The 20,564-nt window shown below is 43.6% G+C and overlaps 1 protein-coding gene across 2 annotated transcripts in view; it reads left to right on the plus strand.

The window, feature by feature from the left end:
- The first annotated feature begins 8,686 nt into the window (after nt 1–8,686).
- ATRIP (ATR interacting protein) overlaps nt 8,687–20,564 on the plus strand; it is a 59,108-nt gene continuing 47,230 nt past the window's right edge. Inside the window, exons 1-4 of one of the 2 annotated variants that reach the window (XM_030206319.1) lie at nt 8,687–8,837; nt 9,918–10,087; nt 13,574–14,015; nt 17,458–17,556. In XM_030206319.1, the coding sequence (XP_030062179.1) occupies nt 13,592–14,015; nt 17,458–17,556 (523 nt within the window). In that variant the 5' untranslated portion in view covers nt 8,687–8,837; nt 9,918–10,087; nt 13,574–13,591. The remainder of the gene's footprint in view (nt 8,838–9,917; nt 10,088–13,573; nt 14,016–17,457; nt 17,557–20,564) is intronic. The other variant, XM_030206320.1, reaches the window with a different exon arrangement.

Genomic DNA, 20,564 nt, shown 5'->3' on the forward strand with positions numbered 1-20,564 from the left:
ACCATCAATCTCAGAAGCTGCAGTCAATCCCATGCTGTGGCAGCCACTTGCGCACAGAAATTCATGTTCTGGGCCTGAAGCTTGCAGATCTTCTCTGGGAGGAAGACGAGGCCTTTGTATGTGTCAATGTAAACCCTCAAGTACTCCATCACCTTGGAAGGATTCAACTGGCTCCTGGCATAATTTACCATCCATCCGTTCCAGCAGTGCAATGACCAAAGCTGTCATTTCCTTGGAATCCTGTTCTGAACTTTCTTATATGAGCTAGTTGTACAGAAAGGGGTGAATCCAAACCTACTGACTGCAAAGAAAGGCTGACATCATCACCATAACCTTAGAGATGATCCAAAGTATTGTGACCAGCCCAAAGGGCAACGCTCTGAATAGAAAGCAGCTACCCAATATGCAGAACCAGAGAAAATGCTTGTGTGATTCTGGAATGGGAATATGAGGCAAGGCTCTGCAAGGTCCAAGGAGGTAAGAATTTGCCTTAACTGTGATGACAGATTGCATAGATTCCATGTGAAAATAAGGGACCTGTGGGACAACAGTGACTCCCTTGAAGTCTAGAATAGGGCAGGAACAGCACCTGGACTATGAAGTAAACGGATCAGCCCAGCCCCTTCCCCAGGAGGTAAACTAGCTCCACAGCACCTTGGTCCAATAAGCATGAAAGTGTGGCCTGGACTACCTCCATCTTTGAAGGCATTGAGAAGAAGTCTTGCAAATCCTCAGAAGCTTAACCGAGATTGGGTGGCAGAGCCGGTGGTGGGAGGCGGGGCTGGTGGTGGGCAGACTTCTACGGTCTATGCCCTGAAAATGGCAGATACAAATCAAGGTAAGGTATACACAAAAAGTAGCACATATGAGTTTATCTTGTTGGGCAGACTGGATGGACCGTGCAGGTCTTTTTCTGCCGTCATCTACTATGTTACTAAGGTATAATCCTGACTTAACATCTCTAGGTGTCCTCTTGTGTTTGAAGAGACACAGCCTGCCACCCCCCCCCCCCCCCCCAACATCAACACTGAGGGGCTGGCTTAAACAATGCTGGGAACATGCTGCCTTTTTGTAGACAATACTAAGATTTGTAACAGAGTGGACACCCGGGAGGGAGCAGAAAACATGAAAAATGATCTGCGGAAGCTAGAGGAATGGTCTAAGGTTTGGCAATTAAAATTCAATGAGAAGAAATGCAAAGTGATGCACTTAGGGAGTAGAAATCCATGGGAGACGTATGTGTTAGGCGATGAGAGTCTGATATGAACGGACGGGGAGAGGGATCTTGGGGTGATAGTAGCTGAGGATCTGAAGGTGACGAAACAGTGCGACAAGGCGGTGGCCGTAGCTAGAAGGTTGCTAGGCTGTATAGAGAGCGGTGTGACCAGCAGAAGAAAGGATGCCCCTGTATAAGTCGCTGGTGAGGCCCCACCTGGAGTATTGTGTTCAGTTTTGGAGGCCGTATCTTGCTATGGATGTAAAAAGAATTAAAGCGGTGCAAAGAAAAGCTACGAGAATGGTATGGGATTTGCGTTACAAGACGTATGAGGAGAGACTTGCTGACCTGAACATGTATACCCTGGAGGAAAAGGAGAAACAGGGTTGATATGATATTAATCCGCAAACGAACCTTTTCCGGAGATGGGAAGACGGTAGAACTAGAGGACATGAAATGAGATTGAAGGGGGGCAGACTCAAGAAAAATGTCAGGAAGTACTTTTTCACGGAGAGAGTGGTGGATGCTTGGAACGCCCTCGCGGGAGGTGGTGGAGATGAAAACTGTAATGGAATTAAAAAATGCGTGGCATAAACGTAAGTACATAAGTAATGCCACACTGGGAAAAGACCAAGGATCCATCAAGCCCAGTATCCTGTCCACGACAGCGGCCAATCCAGGCCAAGGGCACCTGGCAAGCTTCCCAAATGTACAAACATTCTATACATGTTATTCCTGGAATTGTGGATTTTTCCCAAGTCCATTTAATAGTGGTTTATGGACTTGTCCTTTAGGAAACCGTCTAACCCCTTTTTAAACTCTGCCAAGCTAACTGCCTTCACCACGTTCTCCGGCAACGAATTCCAGAGTTTAATTATGTGTTGGGTGAAGAAACATTTTCTCCAATTTGTTTTAAATTTACTACACTGTAGTTTCATCGCATGCCCCCTAGTCCTAGTATTTTTGGAAAGCGTGAACAGACGCTTCACATCCACCTCTTCCACTCCACTCATCATTTTATATACCTCTATCAGGTCTCCCCTCAGCCGTCTCTTCTCCAAGCTGAAAAGCCCTAGCCTCCTTAGTCTTTCTTCATAGGGAAGTCGTCCCATCCCCGCTATCATTTTAGTTGCCCTTTGCTGCACCTTTTCCAATTCTACTATATCTTTCTTGAGATGTGGCGACCAGAATTGAATACAATACTAAAGGTGCGGTCGCACCATGGAGCGATACAACAGCATTATAACATCCTCACACCTGTTTTCCATACCTTTCCTAATAATACCCAACATTCTATTCATTTTCCTAACTGCAGCAGCACACTGAGCAGAAGGTTTCAGTGTATTATCGACGACGACACCCAGATCCCTTTCTTGGTCCGTAACTCCTAACGTGGAACCTTGCATGACGTAGCTATAATTCGGGTTCTTTTTCCCCCACATGCATCACCTCGCACTTGCTCACATTAAACGTCATCTGCCATTTAGCCGCCCAGTCTCCCAGTCTCGTAAGGTCCTTCTATAATTTTTCACAATCCTGTCGTGAGTTAACGACTTTGAATAACTTTGTGTCATCGGCAAATTTAATTACCTCGCTAGTTACTCCCATCTCTAAATCATTTATAAATATATTAAAAAGCAGCGGTCCTAGCACAGACCTCTGAGGAACCCCACTAACTACCCTTCTCCATTGTGAATACTGCCCATTTAACCCCACTCTCTGTTTCCTATCCTTCAACCAGTTTTTAATCCACAATAGGACATTTCCTGCTATCCCATGACCCTCCAATTTCCTCCGTAGCCTTTCATGAGGTACCTTGTCAAACACCTTTTGAAAATCCAGATACACAATATCAACCGGCTCCCCCTTGTCCACATGTTTGTTTACTCCTTCAAAGAATTGAAGTAAATTGGTCAGGCAAGATTTCCCCACAGAAAAGCAGTGCTAACTTGGCCTCAGTCATCCATATCCTTGGATGTGCTCTGTAATTTTGTTTTTAATAATAGCCTCTACCATTTTCCCCGGCACCGACGTCAGACTCACCGGTCTATAATTTGCCGGATCTCCCCTGGAACCTTTTTTTAAAATCGGCGTTACATTGGCCACCCTCCAATCTTCCGGTACCACGCTCGATTTTAAGGATAAAGGAATCCTGTTCAGAAGGAAGGGATCCTCAGAAGTTTAGCAGAGATTGGTTGGCAGAGCTGATGGTTGGGGGCGGGGCTAGTGCTGGGCAGACTTCTACGGTCTGTGCCGTGAGGATGGCAGATACTAATCAGATCAGGTATACACAAAAGTAGCACATATGAGTTTATCTTGTTGGGCAGACTGGATGGACCGTGCAGGTATTTCTCTGCCGTCATCTACTATGTTACTATTGAGCTTATTTTCGAAAGAGATCGCCAGTCATCTTTCGACACAAATCGGGAGATGGCCGGCGATCTCCTGATCCTGGCCAAATCGCTATAATCGAAAGCCAATTTTGGCCGGCACCAACTGCTTTTCATCGCGGAGCCGGCCAACCTTCAAGGGAGGGTACAGAAGGTGGGACGGAGGGCGGGGTGGGACGGGGGCGTGGTTACGAGATGGCCGGCTTCGCCCAATAATGGAAAAAAGATGGCCGGCTCGGACGATCATTTCACCGGCTGGACTTGGTCCATTTATTTTTAGGACCAAGTCACAAAAAAGTGCCCCAATTGACCAGATGACCACCGGAGGGAATCGGGGATCACCTCCCCTTACTCCCCCAGTGGTCACCAACCCCCTCCCACCCCTCCAAAAAATAAAACTTTTTTGCCAGCCTCTATGCCAGCCTGAAATGTCATACCCAGTTCCCTGACAGCAGTATGCAGGTCCCTGGAGCAGTATTTAGTGGATGCAGTGCACTTCAGGCAGGTGGACCCAGGCCCACCCCCCCTACCTGTTCCATTTGTGGTGGTTAATGTTGAGCCCTCCAACCCCCCCCCCCAAACACACTGTACCCACATGTAGGTGCCCCCCTTCACCCCTTAGGGCTATGGTAATGGTGTAGAGTTGTGGGGAGTGGGTTTTGGGGGGGATTTGGGGGCTCAGCACCCCAGGTAAGGGAGCTATGCACCTGGCAGCTATTTTTGTTTATTTGTTTAATTTTTAGAAGTGCCTTCTAGGGTGCCCGGTTGATGTCCTGGCATGTCAGGGGGGGCCAGTGCACTACAAATGCTGGCTCCTCCCACGACCAAATGCCTTGCATTTCGCCGGGTTTGAGATGGCCGGGCCCGTTTCCATTATGGCTGAAAACCGAAGCCGGCCATCTGCTCTAAACCCGGCAATCGATTTAGCCGGCCCCAACCATATTTCGAAAATACGGTTGGCTCCGCCCCTTTGCAGAGCCGGCCCCGAAGATGGCCGGCCATCTATTTGGCCGGCGCCGTTCTATTATGCCCCTCCATGTTACTATGAACACCTGAAGAGTGTAGTCCCTGAATCCTTGGGTCTTCTCGCACCTGGAAAAGGACTGCCCCTTAACACCCTTGGGGATAGCAGAGCCACAGCCCAGCTACTACCCAGATGAAATCTCTCCCAGTCTCAAGGTCATGACTTGCCAGCCCAGGATAAGCCAATACCTTCTGCTGGTCCTCTGGTAGCTTAGGCTTCACCTTGCCCAGACCCTTCACCAGCACCTCCAAGCCTTCCTCGAAGAAAAGGCATCCCCAAAAGGAAATTTTACTACAGAGGCTATATGCCCCACCAAGTTACGAAGGCACAGCCTCCTCTGGAATACTATCACCAATGCAACCAACTTGATGAATCCCTATTCCACACTGGCCAAGACCCTGCAGGGACCCTCGCCAGCTATCCCAGCAAGCTGGAGCCTGTGGGCTGAAGCGAGGGGCAGGGGACTGAGCCGCACTCTTGGTTCTGCTGGGCTAAGGGCCTTGAAACGAAACTCTAGGAGCAAAAGGCCAACAGACCATTACCAGGGGGTCAGGCCTACCTCACCTACCTACAGCAACAACCCAACCTTACCATCTGCTGGAGGTAGAGAAATACTAAAGGATTCCAGCAAGCATCAGCTCTCATACTGGTGATGTCACTTAGATTAGTCTAACCAGATGATGAGAAATGCTTGTTTACAAAACAAAAATGTTTCATTAAAATATATCTCTGTGTTCAGTTATTTAAGGCTCAGAGACATTTCACCTAGATTTATTAAATAAATGCAGAACTTTCCATTTCAAAGACTTTGCCTAGTTCACCATGACACTTCACCCACTAGACTAGGTCACCTGTTAATACAGTCATGGAGTTCCTCTCTCATTAAGGTGGGAAGAGCATCCTTTACAGATCCAGATAACTTTTACTGGCCTAATATGTGTTGCCAAATTCATACATGTGGGAAGGAATTTTACAACAAAGGGTTAATTAAAAAAAAAAAGAAAATCAACCTACACTTGTATTTTATAACGATAAGTTACGCATTTAACTGCCTTTAACCAAAAGGCTCCTACAATAATCCCCAAAAGTGCATAAATGCTCTCAAAGTTCAAGAAAAGCGCAACTATGTGTGTGAACTCTAATGCGGGCACATACCTATTTTATAAAATACAATAGCTCCACCTCGGAACACCTACAGGCAAACCTCTTAAAAGTATACATGCTCCTGCTGGCATGTGTACCAATGTCCCCTCTAAGGACTGAGTTGACATGAGCAAAACTTTTCTGTTACAGAATAGTAACTGTTATATTCTGGAAATATATGCAGGTCCTTTAACACTTGGCTGTCAGTCAGCACTGGCTCCCCAGTCCAGAATCTTCCTGCTGGCCATGTGAGCAGTGATTTTCACCAGCACTGTAACAAAAATCCTGAGGTCAGTGGCATCCATAAAATAACGCAAAGAAACCGAGGAGGAAAAAAACTCACGAAAACCTCAGTGTTTGTATGCCATCAAGATCCCATTTACCAAGACCCCTGAGGCAGGCCTTCGGGCCTAAACACGGCCGTGTCGGGTCAGTTTTTAAGTATCTCAATAAAGACTTCTTTGTTATCCTCCTTGGATTTCCCTCACTGTTTCTTTCTTATATCCATAAAATAAGAACATACTGGGACAAATGAGGCCCATATTATCTATCAATGTTTTTGTTTGTCAAAGGGCCACCAGGCTTCAGCTCTGCTAGCCTGAGTTACCAAACATTAGGCACAGAATATGTATTTCATGGTTAGAGCAGCAAGCTGAAAACCACGAAAGCCAGAATTCAAACCCCACTGCTGCTCTTTGAGATCTTTGACAAATCACTTAATCCTCCATTGCCTCAGGTACAAAACTTAAATTGTAAGCCCTCCAAAGGATAGGAAAATAGCTACTATAACTACGTATAACTTGTTTTGAGCTATTATTGAGAAAGGTGTGATCCAAATCCAGGCATATTGTGAAGTAACAGGAAAACAAGTGGGCAAACAGTGTGCAAAATCCAAAATGGACAGCAAAACAGCAGATTGATGAAAATCAAAGTCCAACTTTATTCCCCACATAAAATCATAAATCCATTTAGGGCTAATGCGGGGTATAAATGTCATGGATAAATAAATATTTAAAAGCCCGAAACCATCCTTTCCTTTCAGCATCTGTGCCCTCTCCCCCTTTCCTTCCAGAATCTGTCCCTTCTCTCTGACCTTTCCTTCTAGCGTCTGAGCTCACCCTACCACTGCTACTGCTCCAGACCAGCAACACCAAAACAAAGAACAGATACTGCAAGGCCACACTGCGCACATTTGCAGCTGCGGGATCTGCCCCAGAGCAGGAAGCGATGTCGGAGGGGCAAGGACCAGCAACCATGAACAGTGCGGCCCAGCGGAGACTGTCCTTTGTTTTGCTGTAGTCTGTAGCAGCAGCAACAGCAGCCAAAGTAACAGCAGGAGGGAGGTGGGGCAGGTTCCAGTGCAACTGCTGTGCAGCAGGCCAGGAATAGTACATGGCTTCTACAGAGAAGGTGCACAGCTTAGAAAAAACATTGATATGTACTTACACATACATATATATCCACATACATATATATCCACAATTTTTTTTTTATAAATGCCATTTCCATGTGTAGACTCACACACATAAAAAGCTTTAAGAAATTACATAAGTACATAAGTATTGCCATACTGGGACAGCCTGTTGGTCCATCAAGCCCAGTATCCTGTTTCCAACAGTTGCCAATCCAGGTCATAAGTACCTGGCAAGATCCCAAAAAAGTGCAATACTGCTTAATGCTTTATGCTGCTTAAATAAGCCGTGCATTTTCCCCCCCGAGTCCATTTTAATAATGGTCTATGCAAAATGGAAGAAAAATTAAGTCATTGCATAATACAACTGCTTAAGAACATACCTGTACCACAATGAACCACCAGAAAACTAAGGGGGGAAATTCAAGAAGCTGTATGGCCTTAAACACATTATGGGGTTTTAGTGTGCATCTTGCGATTGGCGGTCTCCTGGAGGGGGACACCAGGCGCTAACAGTGCAGAGTAAGCACCGGTTCTGATTCCTCTAATGTCTGGCAGTTGGGAAAGAAATAACCGGGTGAGTGTTTTAGCGTACAATTAAACAACTGGGCTTATTTTTGAACTGATATCACTTGATTTGGGTTTGCGTCCCTTGGTCATAAGTCTCTTTACTACTACTTATCACTTCTATAGCGCTACAAGGCATACGCAGCGCTATACACCATACACATAAAGACAGTACCTGCTCTAAGAGCTCACAATCTAAATAAGACAGGTAACAGACAGAACTACTAAGAGGTAAGGGGAATTAAAGAGGAGGGGGTAAAAGGTACAGGCAAGTGAGCAGTGGTTAGGACTCAAAAGCAGCGTCAAAGAGGTGGGCTTTTAGCTTGGACTTGAAAACGGCCAAAGACGGGGCTAGACGTACATGCTCGGGAAGTCTCTTTAGTATAAGCCTCGCTGCATCAGACCCGGCAGAAAGCAAGTTCGACAGATCACATGGAAAAAGCTCTGTTTGATTACAATCACATCAGCATGCCGTATTGGTGAGATTGTAGCTCTGTAACATTATGAGCCATATAGTCAAATATTGCATTAAGGTACTCCTTCGCCCACACACAAAATTTCTTCCTAAGGCAATGTCTCCATTTCATTTAAAATCAATAATACTTGCATACTTTAGATTGTGCGCGAGCACTTACCACTTATTTAACTCTCACAGCATCCTCAGGCCGCTCATCTCAGGTTATTTCTTTCTGTATGGGAGCGGCATCAACCTCAATCACAAAACGTTCTATGTGGCAATGGATAGCAGCTTTTATCGGCTATGGCTAGTACAAAAGCGCATCTTCACAGAATTTCCCCCAAAGAGATTTGTAAAGCAGCTACACACTGGCATGATCCTTGCATGCTTTTACGAAGCACTACTACTTCCATGCTCTCCCTGTCTGCCTACTACTAGTCAGCTCAGCCGGCCGGCGCAGCACGGACCCACCTGGTGCTCTGCGTTCGCCTGTGACGCAACTTCCTGTTTCCGGCAAGCCAAGGAAGGCGGGAGGAGGAAGGATGCTTGAGAGGGAGAAAAGATGTGACTTCGAGGAGGACGGGGTACCGGGGAAGGAACGCTGTGGGATTGCTAGTGGGCAACTTCAGGTATGAGCTTGCCCCCCCCCCCCCCCGGGGGGAGAGGGAAGTGTGTGTTTGAGGCAGAGAGCGGAAGATAGATAGATGGCAGATCGTGGGGAGGAAGACTGGTCCTGCGTTTGAGGAAAGGTGCTCGGTGTGTGAGAGTGTGAGCACAGTCGAATGGCAGATCTGCGGGATCCCCGGGACTAATCTCCTCAGCTTTAACTACATCAGCTGTCTTCTTCTAAAAACATTTATTTTGGAAGATATATGTAAAATGTTAAACGTCTGGGCAAAGAAAAAAAATGAACTTTTAAAGGTTTTTAAATCGAATCCGGGAGGATCCCGCTGTATCCGTTTTTTTTTTACCTTTTGCCCAGTCGAATTGCGTGTGACTTGGTATCTTTGCACTTTATCCAAGGAGTGGTAATTTATGATGACCTTAACACCCCCCAACCATTCTGAAAAGTTAGCTCCTATGGGTTGCGGCTCATCTGTGGCGTGGAGGGAGCGGGCGAAATTCTGTGTTGGTTAAAGGCCTTTTATTCTCTCAGCTACAAAAGCAATATATCACAGCACCCGGAGTGGGAGAGACATTCCTCTTACCTAGTGCCCTTCAGAACGGTGCTTGAAAGGAACTAGTTACCTATTGTCTGTACAATAACGTAAGCACTGTACAGTTATAATATTATTACAAATTTGACCAGAGGGAGAAACTCTTGTGGATTTAATCGAGTTTAATTCCTGGCAGGTGTTTGATGCGAGTTTTTGTACTGAGCATTTTAGTGCTGCGTTCTCATTATAGCGGTGGTATCATATTTTTCTTTGTCACTGAAATTCTTAGCTTGCAAACATTGGGAGACATGCAGGACTATGGTGAAAATGATTTTGTCTAAATTTAGTAATGTTTTCATTTATTTTTTGTAATTCTCGAGTATTTTGAGTATTAAAAATGAAATATGCACTCTACATTTCCACCCTCTGTTTTTAAGCTTTATACATTTCTCTATAGAAGCAAATTTACTCTTAGCTAGGTTTTTCTGAGTTGTACTTTGTAGATGCAGTCCTGAATATATTCCATTCTATTTGACCTGTCTTTCTTTTCAGAAACTTCAGGAACATCACTGAAGCTGTCCTGCAAATCGTTAACAAATCTTCTAAGATGTTCCACTTTCATCCACAGCCTTTTACCAATTCAGATCTTAGTTTTGTGGACATATTGATGAGCTTAATCGCTATGTTTGTTGGTTTCAGAGGAGGCTGTGCACTGTAAGAGGGTAAGTCTTTTTGGCTGTATCACTGTCATCATCCTGTTAAAATACCAGAAGTCTCATATCAGTGTATGAGCAGTGTAGAAAGTTCATCAGTTCTTCATTACATCTCAGTGGCATCACACAAATTTTCATAGCTTACTATCTGGCATCAATACATTTTTCTTTTGTGAAGCAAGGTGCTACCCATAAAGTCAAGCAAGAGAGAGCATTTGTTTAGTCTCAAAAAGAAGTGTATGTAGAGTTTTTTTGAGACTAATGATTAAAGAGGTCCCCTCTCTATCTAAGGCGTGTCCTTTAAACAGAGGTGTGTCTGGTTTCACTGAGGTCTTTTTTTTCTCCACCAACTTTCATGTTTACAAATTTATTATCACCCTTGAAACACTAGCAGATTGTAGAATTTTTGAAAACAGTATTGATTGTATTCTTCATATTCCGCACATTGCAGTTATACTGGTAATTGAAATCACCCATTATTACAGTGTTGCCTAAAACAACCAACTTTCTAACTACTGGTCTCCTAACTGTGGGGTCCCACAGGGATCTCCCCTCTCGTCTATCCTGTTCAACCTCTTTATGTCATCCCATGCCTCAGTACACCTGGGTCTTAATGAACTACTATTATCCTACGTGGATGACATCCTGCTTCTCTTACCAGTGACAGCATCAAACAAGGGTACAACTCAGTCTGTAGCGAATGGCATGACTGCTGTTAGCACCTGAGCTCTGACCAATAAGTTGAAATTGAATGCGCAAAAAAACAAGGTCCTGTGATTCCAAAATCAGGGAGTTGAGGTCCCATCATCAATAACTTCCATCAATATCCTTGTCCAATGGTCAAAGCTTTGCAGTTGAGTCTGAAACCAGAGTACTAGAGGTCTTGCTTGATTTTTCACGCACCATCTCTTCCCATATTAACCAGCTATGGAAGAAAACACTATTCAAAATTAGACAGCTCCGTCTAGTCAGATCATTTTTCAACCAAAAAGCCTTTGGACTACTAGTCCAAATGTTAGTCCTACCTCACTTGTATTACTGTAACGTTCTATTTCTTGGTATTAAGTGTCAATATCAGAAAAAGCTACAAATCATACAGAATACAGCTACTAGACTAATATACAGAGTGAATAGATTATACTAGTGTTTCAACTCATCTTAATAAACTGCACTCGCTGGCTTCCCATAGCAGAAAGACTCAGGTTCAAAGCTACTTGTTTAGTTTTTCAAATCTTACAGGGTTTCACCTCTGAACTGCTGACTAAGACTGCTTCATTACATTTGATCCAGTCTAACAGACTGAAAGAACAGCTGGTGCTAGCATCACCATTTCAAAAGACAGTTGGAAATCAGAAGATTTTCAGCTGTCTATTCCCTGTACTTGGAGTTAAAATATGGAACTCTCTACCTATTGCCATCAGAACAGAAAACAGCTACCTTTAGCTTCAGGAAGAGGCTAAAACCTTTCTCTTTCCAAAGACTTCTTCATAACAATCCATTGACTTCTACCTCCTAGTATCATCCATTAACCTTTCCTATAATGTTTTTGGTCTCATGCATTACACCAGTGGTCTCTAATTGTGCCCATACCTCACACTAACATCTGATTTTGTCACACTTAGAATGTAAACCACAGTGAACTCTGGAAAGGGGATATTAGCAGTATACAAGAATTGATTTGATGAGAAAACTTTGACCACTGTAGTTCAGTCCCTCTTAATGAGCCCTTTTGACTATTGTAATATACACTATGTTGGCCTGCCAGTCAAAAATAGTAAGAAAGTATAGGTTATACAGAATACAATTACATGTAAGAGTATGTGAATGTCTGAAGAGAGTGTGAGTTTGTGTGCACATGTGTCTGGTAAGGACAGTGCCATATAGTTTTACTATATGAGCTGGAGTGGATAAGTCCACTGGTACAAATATACACATTCACATACTAAGTGAAGGGAAATTTTCAGTGTGGAGAATTTACCCAGCTATTAAATTACCTGGCAAATTCCTTTGAATACTGTCCTAATACTGTCTGTACTCCATTTATATCCCTTCAGAAGCATCAAAGAGCTAAATATTATTTTCTTTTGCTTCTTACATTTGTGAAGCTTTTTTTCACACATAAAACTTTGTAAATTTATACCTCAGACACATTGTCCATAAATCTCTCTTTGGGGCAATCCACTGGTGGCACCTCTGGTTTGTACCAGAGGCTTTGAAGGGTAAAAATGACTTTTTGGCAGTTCGGGAGCAGTGGGCTGAGAACCAGAGAAACTGGGCAAGTTACCCAGTTCCAGGAAGGAGACTTCTTGGTCAGTCCTGGTTTTGAGTTTACATCCCAATTCAGTGTGCTATTTGTAGTCTCTGATTCTACCCATTGAAATAGGTACTGCAGGTCCCATAATGATGTAATCCAAGACTGGCTTAAAATCTCTGTCCTGGAACTGAGTAACTTGACAGTTCTCCAGTTATATTCATTAAGCCACTCCATTCGGGTTCGAATTCAATTCAGGTATTTTCTGCTCCTTGGTCCTGCTGGAGATGCTACAAAAGAAAGCACAGCAATCCCTGGATGGGTGGAGGAAGTACCATATAATGGCAAAATCAAGTGACTGGATTTAAGTTCCATGGTTGCTGCTTGTCTGGAAGGATCCCCAGTGCATGTTCCATTGCTAGGATATTTTATATGTAATTAGTGGGCTAAATGAGTTGCTAGGGGTAGATCAATTAAATATATTGGCCATTCTGGAAGCTTCACTATCTGAGGAGTCTGAAAGGGTTACCTTGATAGTATTGTTTGCATTTGAACAGGATTTATACAGGATTATTCTTTTGGAATTTGGATACATCCAGATGTAACTAAACAGACACAAGATTGGAGGAAAGCTGTTCTTGCATTGAGAAAAGAAACTCTGAACTTGGGAGCATCTTTTTTATTGGGTTATCCATGTAACTGTATGATTAAATAGGGTGGGACAAAATGTTTTGGGGTTTTGTTTTCCTACCAGAACAGTTGAAAGCCTTTTTGAATTTGAAGATGATCTCCACCAGAAGCATCTAAGAGTTGTGGATGGATGGGAATAATTTCACTCCATAGCCTTTCCTCTGTATTTTTTCTTCTGTTAGATCTCCTTATCATGCACCATCCTCCTTCCTATTGTGGCCTAAGAAGGAGGATTTTTTTTTTTTTTTTTTGCTTTTTTGTAATTTTTCTTTAATTATTGCTTTTATATTAATATGCTCTGTTTGTGTTTAGCAAGTTTGTACTGTGATATTGTCATAAAAATAAGTGAAAAATTCCCTACATAGTTACAAATGAAAGCTTATGTTGCTGGATCTCAGTCTTGGTGCTGAGTAAGCTAAAGCCACAGGCGAGGATACTGCTGGGTACAAAACAAAAAAATATGTAAACACTTTTTTTTTCTTTAACAGTTCTTTTTTTTTTATCTCAAAGAGCTGTATGATTAATATTTCTGAATTGTTCTCTTTTTATGCTAGTGCTAATACTTGTACAGAATGTTTGGGAACAAGAAGAGAAGCAGTTTCATATTATATGATGGCCATCAGGGCCAAGGGGCCATGCCATCTCCTGCTTTTCGGGGCTCTTGCAGTCGAGGAATTAGTGGAGGCCGTGGAGATAATTTTCCACCAAATAAGCGCTACCGGAGTATTGAAGTAACTGAACTGAAATCAGTAGAAGATCCCTTTGGGGACAATCAAGATTTTACAGCTGATGACCTAGAGGAAATAGATATTCTTGCATCACAGGCATTAACACAGATTACAGATATTGCGATGGACTGTAGTGGAAATGAACAGAATAAAATTCTACAGAGTACTCAACATCCCCTCTCACCGAGCTATGCTAGTTGGAAGACTGTGGATACCAATTCTGGGACTGATGCCTGCAGTGCAGCAAAGACAGCAAAAAAGTCTTTAGGTAAGTGAAGTGTATGCTTGTGTATGATAAGATTGATGTAGGAATAGGTTTAAAACAAACCACTTATCTCAGTCTGACTACTAAAAAAGGTTTTTGTATTTCTGATCCTAATGGTTCTATATTGAATTATATTTCTTTCATGTTTTTGTGAGAAGTCAAACTTTTGTTGTTAGGCTTGAGGTTAACAGCAAGCAATTCTTCAAATTCTAATTTGGATTCAAAATGATTTTTGGTGTATAGTTTGACACAATCAGAGAAACTAATAATTCAGTATAACCATGTTTTAAAATAGTGCTTTATTACATGTGTTTATGAGCTTTCCTTTTAAGTTATATAGGGCCGTTTAATAGTGATATATACCATTAAAATATAAAAATAACTTTGAAAAAACTATTTCCTCTTCATAATGGAGGAGGGATAGTGTAGGGCAGAAATTCTTTTTGTCTGGTTTACAGGAAAGGTTGTAAATTATAATTTGAAAAAGTTACTAGTCAAATGACAAACTGCCCCAAGGGGCACACATATTTACAGTAGGACAGACCCCGTAGCTCCAACCACCACTGCAAGCTAGTGACGTACCCGGTGGCAAGGGGCAGATAGTCTCGCAACCTACTGTGGGGGTGGAACATCCCTGAAAACTCCCCAGCACTTGCTTCACCTCAGTCCAACATTTACTCAAGGCATCCAAAAAAGTATGCGAAACAAGTGGATACCTCCCCACCCTAACTCTGCTTACTGCCTTCTCCACACATACTCATGAATGGAGTAGGGGGCTGTGTTGTCCTGTTCAAGGGAGACCCACAGCTTTTCTGCTGGACAATCCTGGTGATCCTTTAGAGCTTGGAGAACTGCAGCTTTATAGTAGAGCCATAAATTTGGGAAGCTTAAAACCTCCAGTCTCCCGTGTACGAGTCAGTCTGGGTAAGCTGATCTTAGACCTCCTTCCACCCCAAACAAAACAACGTAGCATGCTCTCCCATTTCCGAAATAAGACGGTAGGCAATAACAAGGGAAGGTGGTAGAACAAAAATAAAAATCTAGGAGAGGAAGTGACAACCCTGGAGATGGCTGCTTAATCTGTAAGCTCTGCTAACTCTGGAGCAATTTTGAATCTTACCTCACGTCAAATTGTAGACTTTACTCCCTAAATTACAAGAATCTGAGAGGCTACAATGGCAGCAAAGAAAAAAACTTGCTAAATTTAAATTTGTGACGGAAACAGCGAGTGCATGCAAAGGAGCGGGTCTTCGGCCACGCGGGATAAAGATGGCTGCCGCTGAAAGTGATTCGGACCCGGACCCCGAGGAGCAATTGGAGAGTGAGTCTGAGCTCAGTAAACGGGACTTCGCCCGCTGGTTTAAAGAACTCAAAACCGAAATGGTGTCTACTCGACGCAGCATACAAACTGCTATAGCGGAGTTGCATGAGGAAATTAAAGAGATCGGTAATCGGCTAGCGGAGAATGAGGAAAAGACAGAGGTTCTAACAACAGAGCTGCGGGAAATCCGGGGGGGGGGTCCCTTAAAACTGAGCAACAATCTCGGGCGGACTTGGAATTAATGCTGGAAGATCTGGAGAACCGTACACGACGGTGCAATTTAAGATTCCGAGGCATACCGGAGGAGGAGAAATATAAAAACCCTGAGCAGGTGGTGAAAGAGATATGTGACTTTTTACTCCAACAAGACATTTCTGTGGGGGATGGCCAGCGGAAAGATTCTGTAGAGTTGGACCGGGCGCATAGAAGTCTCGGGTCGCCAAGGGGCGGATTGCCCAGAGATATAGTGGCCTGTTTTCATCAGTTTACAGTCAAAGAGTGTGGAAGAGAGCACGAGAACTGGGCGAGATCACTTGGAAATCACTTAAAATCAAGATTTTTCAAGATCTAGCGCGGAAAAATAAAAATCTAGAGACTATCATTATTTTTACTGTTTCAACAATTTTTATTGATGAACCAACATAGTATACAGACCCAATCCATTCAATATACAACAAAGTGAGTCAGTATATTTAAATGAATATGAAATAATAAATGCCATCATCAAAACCAAAAATTTTTTAAAACAATTTTCTCCCCATCCTTCCCCCCCCCCTCCCTCGGAATTTTGCATACTCTTTGATTATGAACACAAAAACAGGATGCGATGATAAACATGTTATTGTTTCAGTCTGTACTAAAATAGCCCAAACCTGTATTCCAACCTCCCCCCAACCCATCAGACCACAACAATTGGCTCATAGAAGCAACTTTGCAGATGAGAAGGAGACGTTGCTGTTGTGACTCCCTCTCTGATGATCAACTGTCCAAACCCCCGCACATCCCCCCCCATCCCCCACTCCCCTCTCCATGGTTTGGTATCCAAAAACTGTGTGTATGATATGAGAGTTCCAGGCCCCCTCTCTGATCAGAGACCGAGTCAATAGCATGAGCCTGAGATAACACTAAGTTGGTTGAGGATTTGGCTACGCACTCGATGTGCTAAACTATGAATGTACTGTCCCCGAGTTAAGTAAAGGTGACATTGTTTGTTTTTTTGTGACAATATCTTTATTGAATCAAGGGATCAATAACATCAGGTACATAAAATATCGTTCCAATGGCATTGCAATGCAATATTCAGGATTACACAAATAAACTAAACAATGGAGCGAAACTATAGGAACTTATTCCTGACCCAAAACTTTATTTTTTTAAGACAGTACTAGAACCATATAACCCCCCTACCCACCCCGTCCCTCTATTTTCGACCTAGAATGAACAGTCACATGGAAGCATTCTTAGTAGGATCCACTGTTGTGTACAAAGAAACACATCTTGTCCATAGACCTCGGTATTGACGTCCTGGGGAGGCTGAAAATTTGAGGAAGGCTAATAACCAGTCTGCCATTTCACGCAGAAGATTATGCCAAGTAACTAAAGATGGAAGTACAGAGTCAACCCAAGATTGTAAAATGCATTTTTTTTAGCAAGGAGGGTGGCTAACAAGGTGAAAATGCATTTCATATCCCCCAGCCCCTCCTGCCGCAGTGGGGCTGTGCTCCCCAGCAGCACCACTGAGTAAGAACAGTCGAAGGAGGACTGCAGAGTAGATTTGATGACCCTCAGGGCCCTAGACCAAAAAGTAGATAGGGTAGAGCATTCCATGAAGGAATGTAGAAAGGTTCCCGGGAATGCATTGCACTTCACACAGGTTTCATCCTCCCATAAACCCATAACTTTCCCCTTTTGTCTAGTGATCTGTACCCTGTGCAAAATCTTATACTGAATGTCCTGCAAGGCTGCGTTAGGAGTCATTGTGTAAAGGTCTTCAAACGCAGCCCCCAGTTGAGCCTCTGAAATGTCCTCTACGATGTCTGAACTCCAATCCTTTGCCAATTGTACTAAATGAGGGGCTTTCCTAGTATCCCTGATTAACTGACACCACTGGGATAATTTATTTAGGGTGGCTGGAAGGCACAAAAAAATCTGATCAGACTGTGAAAAGACCACCTGGGCTCCCTGTCGGCGTTCTGCAACCAAAACATAATCCCGTGCTTGAAGGTAAGCAAAAAATTGGGAATTAGGTATGGTCCATGCATGTTGAACCTGATTGAAAGATGGAAAATTCTCCCCCCCCCCCCCCCCCCAAGAAGACGCACCAGCTGACCCAAAAATCAGTAGGGGCAAAGAAATTGGCCTTTGAATGCATCTCGTGGATCCAGCAGAGCAGCACAGCAACATTCTAGGCTCTCAGATCGGGCAAGCAAACCCTTCCCCCCTCGAACCCTGTTATGAGTAAGCTTCCTAAAAGCAATTCTTGGTCACTTGGTGTGCCAAATGAAAGAACCAACAATACTGCAAAACAAATTGTCATCTCGCCTATGCACCCACAACCGGAGCATCTGCATGGGATACAACAATTTGGGCAAAATAACCATCTTGATCAGAGCCACTTGTCCCAGAAAGTTAATTGGCAGATCCTTCCAGCGGGTGCATAACTGTTTTATGGCATTCAATCTTTCAGTAATATTTTTCTTATAGACCCAAGCCTGATCTGCACTTTGATATACCCCCAGGTATTAAATGCCCATTCCAGCCCAAGATAATGGAAAATTTGATAGAGTAGCGCAAGGCCTCCTATTTCCCAAAGTTGATACTAAAAGAGAGCCCCAAAATCCCGAATGATAGTCATTACCTTCGCTAGGCCAGAGGACACCTTATCTAGCAACTAAAGCATGTCATCTGCAAACAGATTTATGCAGTACTCTTGCGCCCCCACAAAAACCCCACTCAGAGACGGGTCCTGTCGTACCCGTGCAGCAAGAGGTTCTAGCGTAAGAACAAATAAAAGGGGGAATAAAGGGCAGCCCTGTCTGGTCCCTCCCCTCAGGGACAGCTCTGTGGTAAGAGTACCATTAATAAGAATTTGAGCCGTGGGGTTGCTATACAATGTCCATACCCAATCTAGGAACTCACCTTGGATGCCAAAACGCGGTAAAACCCAAAACAAGTATTCCCATACAACTTTATCAAAAGCTTTCTTTGCATCCAGATAAGCCAGAATAGCATCCCCTGGGTGCTGACTCCCCTCAAGCAAAATGCGGCTCACCTTTAAGATATTAGGTGAAACGAATCTGCCCGGGACAAAGCCCACCTGATCTCGGTGGACCAGGTGAGGAAGGTACCCATTCAACCTGGCTGCCAGTACTTCCACCAGTATCTTGACATCTTGGTTAAGAAGTGAAATAGGTCTATACAAACCCACCAATTCCCCATCCTTCCCTGGCTTAGGAAGGACTGTGATATGTACATTGTTTAGAGATGATCCCATCTCCTGGGACTCCCTCAATTCATCGCACATAGTCACGAAAGAGGGAACCAGCAAGTCATGTAAAAGTTTATAAAACTCAAGGCCCAGCCTGTCCGGCCTCGGCGCTTTGGCCAATTTTAGTTGTTTGATAACGTGCTGAACTTCCTGTCCCTGCAAGGGCTCGTTAAGGTACGTCAGCTGGTCTGATGACAAAGAGGGCAGTTTTAAGTAAGCAAAAAACCGCTCACACTCCTCCCTGGAAAAAGATCCCTTACTATAAAGGGCCGAGTAAAAATGAATGAACTCCCGTTGCATGGCTTCCAGTTTAGTGTGGGAGACCCCGGACACATCGTTAATTCTGCTGATGTAACTTTTTGTGGACTTTTGTTTCACCAAGGAGGCTAGTAACTTCCCAGTTTTATTACCTCACTGAAGTCTGATAAACAGCCAGGCATAAACCTAAAGGGTTATACAAAGTGAACATACAACAATGAAAAAGTAGGAAATACCCTCAGAAACCAAGGTATTTACCAAGGTCTGACCAACGGGGCATTAGTATCTATGTGAGATTTATATATCTGTGATCTAGTCTCTTTCATAGGGTTGATTTCTCCCACCTTCTCTTAGTCGAAAATGCCCATAATAAAGCTTAAAGAAAGAAAAAGAGCAGTTGAAATGTGGGGTTACCAAGCCAACTATGTTACAAGCTAAGTCATTCTATGCTTTGTTATGGCTTGTGATAAGTCTGTCTACTACTCAGTATTGATTTGAAAATTAAGCTTTATTATGGGCATTTTCGACTAAGAGAAGGTAGGAGAAATCAACCCTATGAAAGAGACTAGATCACGGACATATAAATCTCACATAGATACTAATGTCCTGTTGGTCAGACCTTGGTAAATACCTTGGTTTCTGAGGGTATTTCCCACTTTTTCATTGTTGTATGTTCACTTTGTATAACCCTTTATGTTTATGCTTGGCTGTTTATCAGTCTGTTTAGTATTAGGTTACGCAATTGGGATTAACAGCCCATACTGTTCAGTTTGATATTATTTATTTATTTATTTTTGTTACATTTGTACCCCGCGCTTTCCCACTCATGGCAGGCTCAATGCAGCAGGCAATGGAGGGTTAAGTGACTTGCCCAGAGTCACAAGGAGCTGCCTGTGCTGGGAATCGAACTCAGTTCCTCAGTTCCCCAGGACCAAAGTCCACCACCCTAACTACTAGGCCACTCCTCCACTAAGTCACCAAACGGGCTGCTAGAAGGGTAAAAAATTTATGCGTGTAGATATTGGGTGCATAAATACTACATAGGGCTACCTTAACTCCCTGCAAGAGCCCCACTGCAATCACAAATCGGCCCTCTGGGTCTTGATATAATTTGTGCATATCAAACAAAATATTTTTCTTTATTAATATGGCTACTCCCCGCTGCCTACCATTGTACGCAGCGTAGTAGAGGTCACCCACCCAATCCCTTCATCTATCCTCCCATGTTTCAAACCTCCTCTCTACTGTGGCACCATCCACGTCTGTCAATGAGGCTGTTTCTTCTTACAACAATACTCTATCCTCTGCCTTAGACACTCTTGCACCTTTGATGACCCGCCCTGTAAGGCGTACAAAACCCCAACCTTGGCTGACTTCTAATATCCGCTACCTACGTTCCTGTACCCGCTCCGCCGAACGCCTCTGGCGGAAATCTTGGGCCCTTGCTGATTTCTTACACTTTAAGTTCATGCTGACCTCCTTCTAA

The sequence above is a fragment of the Microcaecilia unicolor genome, chromosome 6 (genome assembly GCF_901765095.1).
Source record: "Microcaecilia unicolor chromosome 6, aMicUni1.1, whole genome shotgun sequence".
In the NCBI taxonomy this organism is placed as follows: domain Eukaryota; kingdom Metazoa; phylum Chordata; class Amphibia; order Gymnophiona; family Siphonopidae; genus Microcaecilia; species Microcaecilia unicolor.